General features: G+C 52.5%; 1 protein-coding gene across 3 annotated transcripts; it reads left to right on the top strand.

Annotated features, from left to right (window-relative positions):
• Positions 1–383: 383 nt before the first annotated feature.
• SSRP1 (structure specific recognition protein 1) lies at positions 384–9,784 on the top strand. 3 transcript variants are annotated; one of them, XM_036259402.1, is made up of 17 exons: positions 384–448; positions 935–1,069; positions 1,501–1,686; positions 2,321–2,426; positions 2,721–2,911; positions 3,011–3,241; positions 3,382–3,485; positions 3,585–3,713; positions 3,975–4,196; positions 5,162–5,234; positions 5,653–5,791; positions 5,919–5,964; positions 7,308–7,437; positions 7,868–8,038; positions 8,206–8,294; positions 8,830–9,016; positions 9,286–9,784. In XM_036259402.1, exons 2-17 carry the CDS (start codon positions 1,016–1,018, stop codon positions 9,355–9,357), a joined length of 2,130 nt encoding a protein of 709 aa, XP_036115295.1. In that variant the 5' UTR covers positions 384–448; positions 935–1,015; the 3' UTR covers positions 9,358–9,784. The 3 variants fall into 3 exon arrangements, with proteins under 3 accessions (XP_036115295.1, XP_036115297.1, XP_036115296.1); XM_036259404.1 differs by lacking the exons at positions 384–448; positions 935–1,069 and adding an exon at positions 2,130–2,219 and having other exon boundaries at positions 1,585–1,686; XM_036259403.1 differs by lacking the exons at positions 384–448; positions 935–1,069; positions 1,501–1,686 and adding an exon at positions 1,710–2,219.
• The last annotated feature ends 690 nt before the right edge of the window (positions 9,785–10,474 follow it).

The following is a 10,474-nucleotide window of genomic DNA, read 5'->3' as shown; positions in this document are numbered from 1 at the left end:
GCAGAAGAGAAGGACCCACATCAATCTAACAAACATACACACGCATCTGTGGAAAGTCCGCTAAAAGAAAATCACACAATTTCTCTTTAAAACCTAGTCCTCCACTGAAGAAGTGTCTATAACTTTTAAGGAGCCCTACGCGTTCCCATTTTCTGCCTGGTGCCACGCGGGTGGGACCTCCTCGCCGGCGGGCCGCCCCCAGGTCCTCCAGAGGCGCGACGCTCTATCCGACCGCTTCGAAGGCGGGCTGGGCTCGGGTCTCTCTAGCCAGCTTGTCCTCTCTATGGTTCGGGGCACAGCTTCCGGTGGCGGGACGCGGGGCCGCGCACGCGGGAAAAGCTTCCCCGGAGTCCCCATATCCCCTGTGTTTCCCCGCCCCCCCTCCCCTGCGTCCCTCAGCGCGCCCACCGCCCGCACCAGGGCCGTCGCGAGGCTGCTGCTTGAGGAGGTTGGTGGTCGCGGTCCCCGTGCTCGAGGAGGGTCGAGCCCCGCTCCCCCGCGGGATGCTCCAGATGGATCGTCCCGCGTTCGAATCCGCGGGCAGCGGGCGAGCCCATTTTAGGGGGCGGGGGGAACCAGGGTCTGGGGCCGCAACGCGGTGGGAGCGCTGGGAGGGGAACCGTGCACTCGGAGATGGGTTTGTGCGCGGGCGAAGTGCGGGCTCTGGGCAGGCCCTGGGGTACCGCAGCTCGTTGCCATGGCGCCCGATGGAGCGCTCAGAGCCAGTGTCTGGTTGAGGGGTAAGCGCTGCTCCAGGCCCGGTTCTTAGCCCGGGCTGGGCCTGGCCCCTCGAGTTCTGGGGAGCCCGCCTGCAGGCTCCCAGGCAGAGAAGATCCTAGACATCCCAGGCGCAGCCATGGGTTACCACCGGGCCCCATCCGTGGGCAGAGTGAGGTGTTGATTTCATGCTCGTGTGTCTTCCTCTTGAATTCAGATCCCAACCTGCTGAGTATCTGCACACCCACCCAGGAATTGGGGCCCAGCTCCCAGTTGAGGCCAGAAGGGGCAGGTCAGCATGGCAGAAACACTGGAGTTCAACGACATCTATCAGGAGGTGAAAGGCTCCATGGTAAGAAGGGCTTGTGCTTCAGATACGGTTGGAGAGAGGGGAGGGGAGTAGGGTTTTTGTCCATTACAAGAGCTTGCTTGGATGGTGTTGCTGCTTTGGAAAAGGAGTCAGGGTATCGTGTAACTGGTGTTTCCCCAATAAAAGGCAACAGTGAGAGAGTACACAAGTTACAGGGTCTCAGAGCTTGAACATAACGTTCCTGCTGCTCAATCCAGAATCCCGAAACTGAGGACCTGCAAGGGTTCTGGATACCAGAACCAGGATTGGAATCTGGGCATCCTGGCTGCTTGTCCCTCCCTCCTGGCCCCCATCACTTCAGCTTGCTTCTGGATTGACATCTTGCCGGCCCAGAATGGGTGGGTTTTGGGTGGGACTGTACTACATATGCACTGTATGTGGTCCCTGTGCATTTGCGTTTATTTTTCCAACAGAATGATGGTCGGCTGAGGTTGAGCCGCCAGGGCATCATCTTTAAGAACAGTAAGACTGGCAAAGTGGACAACATCCAGGCTGGGGAGTTGACGGAAGGCATCTGGCGCCGTGTGGCTCTGGGCCACGGACTTAAACTGCTCACAAAGAACGGCCATGTCTACAAGTATGATGGCTTCCGAGAATCGGTGAGGTGTCCCGTTACCATAAACCCCTTTTATGGTGCCATCTTTCTTAATTATAATCTTCTAGAGGGAGTTGGGCATCCTTCTTCTGTTAGCCATGCAGTTGCTGATTTGGGCTCTGTAGAGCAGGGCCTTTGAGACCATTAAGCAATTGATATTGAACTTTGGGTGTCAAGAGTCTTGGGAGTGTCTTTGTGCCCTGATTCCAGAAAATTTTCTACCATTTTGATTTTTTTGGTGGTTTCTGCTTGTTGCCTTTATCCAGGTGCAGAGTTTTAGCTTGATGCTTTTGTTTGGGTTTTCTTTTTCTCTTTTGAACTGCTTGAGTTAAAGACTTGACTTCACTTTAATGTCCACTTTCATTAAAGAAGTACCTACATAAAGATAGCACTGTGCAGCCCATAACCACGAATTGTCAGTTCCTTGTTCTACTCTTCCCCTCCCAGAGATGCAGTCCCCAGAAACAACCTCTTTCAACATCCTTTTAAACAGTTTTATAGCTGAGATTCTAAGTCAGCATGGATTTCTGATAAAAGGTATATTGGGCAATTTCTCAGAAGTAGATAATCCCAGAATGTTCAAGTTTGTGTTAAAACCACCAGGGTTACTGGGATTGCTCTCTCTGCTCCACCTGCAGGAGTTTGAGAAACTCTCTGATTTCTTCAAAACCCACTATCGCCTTGAGCTAATGGAGAAGGACCTATGTGTGAAGGGCTGGAACTGGGGAACGGTGAAGTTTGGTGGTGAGTCCTGGGCCAGGTTGAGGTTTGGGGAGAAGGTAGGATGAAGGGTGTCAACCTTTAACTTGTTTAGTTCTTTTCTGTCACTCGTCTCTAATTTCCTCTCAGTTTGTAATTCAGGATGTATTTATCGAGGACCAACAGTGTGTTAGGCACTGTGCCTGGTCTTGGGGGTACCATGTGAACAAAGTAATCCTAGTGCCCTGTTCTCAGGGGACCTACGTCTGGGTCTGGTGGGAACGTGATTTATGCAGATTCGAGGGGAGGAGCCGTGACTTGATAGCCGTTTCCCCACAGGGCAGCTGCTTTCCTTTGACATTGGCGACCAGCCGGTCTTCGAGATACCCCTTAGCAACGTGTCCCAGTGCACCACAGGGAAGAATGAAGTGACACTGGAGTTCCACCAGAATGATGACGCAGAAGTCTCGCTCATGGAGGTGCGCTTCTACGTGCCTCCCACCCAGGAGGATGGCGTGGACCCTGTTGAGGTGAGGCCTCCCCAGTCACCTTGGGGGCAGATGGTGCTGAGCAGGCCAGCTGGCCGGGAGCAGGGTCTGCTGCCCCATTCCCAGTGTGTGCTTTTGCAGGCCTTTGCTCAGAACGTGCTGTCTAAGGCAGACGTGATCCAGGCCACTGGAGACGCCATCTGCATTTTCCGGGAGCTGCAGTGTCTGACTCCCCGCGGGCGGTACGACATTCGGATCTACCCCACCTTTCTGCACCTGCATGGCAAGACCTTCGACTACAAGATCCCCTACACCACGGTGCTGCGCCTCTTTTTGCTGCCCCACAAGGATCAGCGCCAGATGTTCTTTGTGGTGAGCAGAGATCACTGGGGGTGGATTGACCTGGTTTCTGCCTGAGTCTTTAGTAGATGGATTTCTCTGGGGTTTAGTTAATCAGCAAGTTCTTGTGGGGCATCGACTGGTGCTAAGCCTTGTCCACTCTTTCTTACCAGATCAGCCTGGATCCCCCCATCAAGCAGGGCCAGACCCGTTACCACTTCCTGATCCTCCTCTTCTCCAAGGATGAGGACATCTCCTTGACTCTCAACATGAATGAGTGAGTGCTCCTTGGACTCATGCCCTGCTGCCATCCTGCGGAGACCGGTGTGCTCTAGGAGGCAGCCATGCTTGTGACCTCGTCTTCCTCTGTCTGTAGGGAAGAGGTGGAAAAGCGCTTTGAGGGCCGGCTCACCAAGAACATGTCAGGGTCCCTCTATGAGATGGTCAGCCGGGTCATGAAGGCGCTGGTGAACCGCAAGATCACAGTCCCAGGGAACTTCCAAGGGTGAGCGTGTAGGCCCTGGGTCCTGCCGGGATGAGCTGTGCCATGTATCCTTGGTCAACCCCTCCTGGGATGGGAGTGCGACCTCTTAGAGGCCTGGTTGGGTTGTGTTTTGATGGTGTCAGTCACCTCCATCAGAGCAGCTTGGTGAGGTCACTCACTGAGAGCCTGAGTACATGTATTGCTCCCGAGAGCTGTACCCCGTGGCTCTGTGCCACCTGCTGCTGAGGCAGGCACTGACGGGCTCCCTGCGCCCTCCACCAGGCACTCCGGGGCCCAGTGCATCACCTGCTCCTACAAGGCGAGTTCAGGACTGCTGTACCCGCTGGAGCGGGGCTTCATCTACGTCCACAAACCACCTGTGCACATCCGCTTCGATGAGATCTCCTTTGTCAACTTTGCCCGTGGCACCACCACCACACGTTCCTTTGACTTTGAAATTGAGACCAAGCAGGGCACTCAGTATACCTTCAGTAGCATCGAGAGGTGAGAGCCTCTGTCAGTCACTTCCTGGGCATCCTGGTCCTGACCCAGCCTCGGCTGGGAGGCCTGGGGCTCCCTCCTGGCCTGTGACTCATCCCTGACTTCAAGCGTTAGCAGAAATTTTCTTTTGCTTCCCTGGGATTTGGTACTTCTCCTTGAAGCACTCAGTCTTTGGAAGCCCCTGCATTGTTTTCTTTCTATACTTAAAAAAATTTGTTTTCCGCCCTGGCCGGTTTGGCTCAGCGGTTGGAGCGTCGGCCTGCGGTCCAGAGAGACCCGGGTTCGGTTTTCACTAAGGGCGCGTACCTCGGTTGCGGTTTGTCCCCAGCCCTGGTTGGGTTGTGCGGGTGGCAGCCACTCGATGTGTCCCTTTCACGTCGATATTTCTCTCTCTCTCTCTCCTTCCCACCTATCTGAACAAAATATCAAAAAGTGTCCTTGGGTGAGGATAAAAAATGAAAATTTGTTTTTCATACTATTACTAAAGGTCCGTGTTCAGTACTAGCCCTTCTCCTCCTCCACTCCTCTCATGATGGAAATGCTATCTCTCTCTTTCCTGGAATGAACTCAGTGCCTGTGAGCACAGAAGCTAATGTTTACGGAGTGCTCACTGTGGGCTAAGCGTTTTACAGACATCTTCACATTTAGTCCTCAGAACAACTGTGAAGTACGAAATACGGACCCATAAAAAGATGAAAAGTCCTCTCCCCTTGGCATCCTCCCCCTACTCAGTGTACCCCTCCCCACCTTTTCTTTCTCAGTCCTCTTGAGAGATGTACAGGTTCCTGTTTCAAGACTAGTGTCAGACTTTACAGCTGTCCTCCGAGGGTCTCTGAGCTGTTAGGTTGGATAATGTGGTGAAGAGCTCCAGACCCCCAGCCTGTTCCGGCCCATGGTGTTGGAACAGCATGCAGTCCTCCCCTCGTTGGCCCTGCCGAGCTGCTAACTTGGTGCATCTCCCCTCACAGGGAGGAGTATGGGAAGCTGTTCGATTTTGTCAATGCAAAAAAACTCAACATCAAAAACCGAGGATTGAAAGAGGTACTGCTGCGTGTGGGAAGGATGAGCCGCTCCGGTGTTTCTGTGGTGGGGAAAGGGCAGGGATTCTTCCAGCTTCTTGTTTACTCTCTCTTCTCTCCTTACCCTTATAGAAGAAAGAGGTGCGTGTGACCCTTCCCCCCGTCCTGGTGCAGGTTTCCTCAGCATGACCTTAGATCAGTCTCTGCAGCCCCTCAGGAGCCCCCAGTGGGGTTGGGAGAGGGAGGTGCTTGGACTAACCCAGTTGGCAGGGAGTCTTTGGGGCATTGGCCCTGCACGTTGGCTGTGTGTGGACAATCCAGCCCCAGGGTCTTCTGGGAGCTGCTGCTCTGATCTTACAGGCATGAGGGAGTGCTTTTGAGTGTGAGGGACTCTGGCACCAGGGCATGTTGGCCCTCACTCCTGTCTCTTCCCTGGCTAGGGCATGAACCCAAGCTACGATGACTATGCCGACTCTGATGAAGATCAGCACGATGCCTACTTGGAGCGGATGAAGGAGGAGGGCAAGATCCGGGAAGAGAATGCCAACGACAGCAGCGATGACTCAGGAGAAGAGACCGGTGGGCTAGCCTCGGCAGTGCCTGGGCGTGGGGGTGGTCGGACCCTCCCGGTGGCCAGGGCTAACTGTCTGGCTAAGGGGTGGGGTTTCCACGGGGCAAAGCTGACGAATCCTGTGTTCTTTTTCAGATGAGTCATTCAACCCAGGTGAAGAGGAGGAAGACGTGGCAGAGGAGTGAGTTTTGGTTCCACCTCCTGGGGTGAGGTGGTGGCTTGTGAGCTTGAAGGGACCAGAGATTTCTGGACATTTGTTGTGCCCCCAGCATAAGCCACTGACCCAAGGTAGAAAATGACCTTCAATGAGGTGATAGGTGGAAATGTTTTGACAGTGGTCAAGGGTCTTGTAAGTGCAAAGCATGAGCCAGAAAAGTGTCGCGGGGAGCAGCTAGGCTGAGACAGCCGCTGCTCCCCCTTACCAGCTGGGCGTCCTTGGGTCATCATTGATGCTCAGCTTTTCCGCCTGTGAAACGGCAGCAGTGTCGTGTATTGATCAAGACTTGATTGCCTGTGTCAGAAAAAGGACTCAAACCTACTATAGCATAAAAGGGAGTTTTGTGAGTTCGTGTAACTGGGGAGTCCAGGGATAAGATTGGCTTCAGGCACTTGGATCAAGGTGCTCAGGAGCTGCAGGGACTCTTCTGATTTCCTTGTCTTTAGGTAGGTTTGTCTTAGGCAGCACCAGATGACCCTCAGGAGCTCCGGGCAGGCTTAATACAAGTGGTTTAATACCCAGGAATGCCTCTCCTCTCAGAGCGGCAGTGAGCAGTGTGTGCACACGGCCCTTCCAAGTTTGAACTGGGAGCACATGGTCTGATGGGCCAGAGCTAGACCACGGACCCCCGCCCCGCCCAGTGCCTGTGGTTGGTGAGCCTGTCCTGAATGGCGGCGTAGTGGCTCCCAACAGAATGTTGGGGAGGAATAAAAAAGAAAACCCACAGGAGTCTACCCCCTCTGCTTGCTACATGCTTATTCCTAGTGACTCAGTGAGTAAAGGCTTATGAAAATGCCTTGAAACCTGTTCAGCACCATGCGGGTATAGGTAGTTGGTCTCCTGCAGAGTTCTGTGTGTATCATATAAGACTGTTGATTACGTGGTTGTGTACTGGGTTAGACGGCAGCTGCTTTCCTCCACTTTTTAAGTATCTCTTTACCAGAAAGACTACAGGGTAGATTAAGATGAGTAACTCAAAGGAAGTGGTAAAGTGGACTTGAGGCATGTTGATGAGACAGACTTTCGTCCCCAGGAGCTTGGGGATGAAGTAGGACCTGGGTTAGGCTGTGACCAAGGAGAGCAGCCAAAGCCCATTTGCTTCTCTTTGGTTCACCAGCTAGCCCGTTGCTGGGTCTGGGTCTGGAGAGGGGATGGTGGAAGCAGAGTTAGGGATGGTGGTGGAGCCTGTGTGGTCCTCTTCCCACTCCCCTTTCTCCACAGGTGTCTTTGGACTTGTTTTCTTCCTGCTCTGAGGCCATGGGGCGCCATCCTCCCTCCCTGAGTCTCAGCTCCACTCTCCTTGGCAGGTTTGACAGCAATGCCTCTGCCAGCTCTTCTAGTAACGAGGGTGACAGTGACCGGGATGAGAAGAAACGGAAACAGCTTAAAAAGGCCAAGATGGCCAAGGATCGCAAGAGCCGCAAGAAGCCTATGGAGGTGCGGCACTCCTCTGAAAGGGAGGGTGCTGGGTGGCCATTCTCTGTCTTCTGTCCACCACCAGTGGGGTCTGTTGATTGGTCCTCTTGAGGCTGTTTTTTTGTAGCCAGTGATTATGGTCTCTAGGACTGTATTCTTGTAAATGTTCCTCTCTGGTCCTTGACATAATTAACCTCTGGGAGATCTGAATTAGGAGACAGGCTTCCTTTGTTCCAGGAGACCAAAAAAAAGGGGCCCCTAATGAACTGGGCTCTGGGGTACAGAGGGGAGGAAGACATCATCCCCACCCTTAGAGAACTGTCGGTCTAGCTTGATGCTGTTTAGTCCTTGCTCTATTTTGTTCCCATGTAGGTGATCCAAATAATTTCTTTGGGAGAATGTAGGGATCTGTGGGATATAGCTAGCTGAAGGCATTTGGGTTGTTATGCAGATGAAGAAGGGCAAAGACCCCAATGCCCCCAAGAGGCCCATGTCTGCCTACATGCTGTGGCTCAATGCTAGCCGAGAGAAGATCAAATCAGACCATCCTGGCATCAGTGTCACGGATCTTTCCAAGAAGGCCGGCGAGATATGGAAGGGCATGTCCAAAGAGAAGAAAGAGGTGAGTAGCAGCAGAGGTGAGGGATGGTGAATCTTGTAACCAATAGAGGGGGCAGGGGGCCATTGGTAGAACTTTTCTGTATAGGTTTTGCCTGCATCAGGGAAGAGATCTCATCTTCTGTTCTCTCTCTCTCACTCTCTCTGTGTATGGGCGTGTGTGTGACACAGGAGTGGGATCGCAAGGCTGAGGATGCCAGGAGGGAATATGAAAAAGCCATGAAAGAATATGAAGGGGGCAGGGGTGAGTCTTCTAAGAGGTGAGTGTTGGGAACAGAGTGGCCCAGTAACTGCTTTTTTGGCAGATATTTTTGCAGGTCCAAGTTGAGAATTGGGGCGTTAAAGAAAATAGAGATACCTCTGACTGCAGTAGGGTAGTGCGTCTCAAATCTGGGTAGGCAGTTGCCCAAGTATAGGTGCTGGGGAATTCCTGATCAATGGATAAATATGACCCATTTTCCAAGAGGGTCAATTTTATTTGAAGGTATGGGATAATTTAAAAATACATACTATTATAGGTTATAATTCATGTGAATTTTTAAAGATAAAGCAAGAGATGTTAAATAAGTTTTATGCATGACCAGGACATGACCTGAGTCTTCTGGTTATTCTCTTACGATGCCTTTCCTGGGGGTACTTGCAGCTGGCATGGCTGGCACGGCTGGCTGTTGATGTTTATAGTGCGGTGGGTAGTGTGGCTGGGACCTAGAGAGGTCCTGTTAAAGCTGGGGGAAGTTTGGCCTTGATGATGGGGGAACCTGAAGGCCTAGCTCCTTTGCCCTCTTGCCAATGTAGGGACAAGTCAAAGAAGAAGAAGAAAGTAAAGGTAAAGATGGAAAAGAAGTCAACACCCTCTAGGAGCTCGTCATCCAAGTCGTCGTCAAGGCAGCTCAGTGAGAGCTTCAAGAGTAAAGAATTTGTGTCCAGTGATGAGAGCTCTTCAGGAGAGAACAAGAGCAAAAAGAAGAGAAGGCGGAGTGAGGTGTGGCAGGAGTTTGAGGCTGTGGGGTCTGGAGGGGTGAGGGGCATCTGAGTGCGGGTGGGAGGTGGCAGATGTTTCTGGGCGAGGGTTCGTGGCTGGTCCAGAGGAGTAAGGGGATGGAGCGGATAGTGGAATTCTGGGGTTCTGAAGGTTCGTGTTGGCGTTTTGGGATGGGGATAGGGACCTGGGGGCCCTTCACCACTGAAAAGTGCTGGGAGGGCAACCAGGACTCTATATCTTTCCCCTTAAAATTGACATTTGGTTTTCAGGACTCTGAAGAAGAGGAACTAGCCAGTACTCCCCCCAGCTCAGAAGACTCAGCGTCGGGATCTGATGAGTAGACAGGAGGACATTCTCTCCTTGGGCTTGTCCTGTCACAGCCCCAGCCTCCCCACCCATGTTTTTGTACCAGTTTCTCATACGAAATGTAGCCTTTGGATTCAGTGCCATCTGAACAAGCTCTCTTGGGGGTATGCACTTCACTGGAACAGCAGGGGAGGTGTCTCACTCCGCTGCTGCTTCACAAGGATGGCTCTTCATAGTTTGGGGAGAGATTAGATGGGAGGCAGGGTAGTGTGGGATTCAAATCCTTGTCCTCCTTTCCCAACCTTAGGGATATAGCTGCTTCTTATCCTGTTCAAATTGCTGCAACAGGGGTCATGTGAGGTCAGGCCTTGTAGCTCCTAACTGGGCTCTATTTCTACTTTTATTTTGTATTTCTGGTCTGTGAAAAAAACATTTAATAAAGGGAACTGACTTTGGAAACCATGTCCTATGCCTTCTCCCTAGCCCTGTTGTATTGTTCTCATTGATCCTGGTGGTGTTTATCACAGCGCTGTGACTGGGCAGGGCCCTGCTGGCCAGCCGGGATCAAGTCTTCAGGCACACCTTGTTCAGTTCCCGGCTGGATGAGCCTTGGTTTTCACCCTCTTCTGCCCGGCTGGGCCACCTGAGAATCTAGAAATGAGAGCTGATCTGATTAGAATGTCTCGCTCACAGTTCCACTCCATTAGCAAAGCTAAAGGGAGGCACTGCTGGCTCCATCCTTAATCACCTATGAGTCAAGGGTCGTCCGAGGCTTTAGATAATGGAATCAAGATTGACTGGCCTCTGCAACCAGGAGAGTGGAAACCTGAGCCTGGCGAGTTGGGAGGATAAGCGGGGGTGGGCACACAGTGTGGTGGGGGTGCAGGAAAGGTGTGGAGCTGGGAGGAAGAGGGTGCACCAGTTAGGAGGTCAGGAAAAATTTGTATCTGGGAAGCGGGCCTAACAGGAGCTAAGTGAGGAGGATTAGTGAGGAAAATAGAGCTCCCAGTCTTCCTCATGGTGGCTCTAAATCTGAATTTACACACGTGGGATAGCCACGTAGCAGAAGCTCTCAGGTGTTTGCCACAGGAAGTCTCTCCAGTCGGCCGGTGGTTCCCTTCTTTCTCGCCGTGACTCTATGGTGCTTCCATC

This window comes from Molossus molossus, unplaced genomic scaffold, assembly GCF_014108415.1.
Source record: "Molossus molossus isolate mMolMol1 unplaced genomic scaffold, mMolMol1.p scaffold_m16_p_13, whole genome shotgun sequence".
Taxonomy (NCBI): domain Eukaryota; kingdom Metazoa; phylum Chordata; class Mammalia; order Chiroptera; family Molossidae; genus Molossus; species Molossus molossus.
Note: the sequence above shows the minus strand (reverse complement) of the source record. Positions and strands in the feature narration are given on the sequence as shown.

Excerpts from the sequence above, each read along its gene's own strand:
- SSRP1 (XM_036259402.1), top strand. The coding sequence starts at position 1,016 with ATGGCAGAAACACTGGAGTTCAACGACATCTATCAGGAGGTGAAAGGC. Across the intron at positions 1,070-1,500 it reads AGGAGGTGAAAGGCTCCATG|AATGATGGTCGGCTGAGGTT; the intron begins GTAAGAAGGGCT and ends TTTTTCCAACAG. Across the intron at positions 3,242-3,381 it reads AGCGCCAGATGTTCTTTGTG|ATCAGCCTGGATCCCCCCAT; the intron begins GTGAGCAGAGAT and ends CTTTCTTACCAG.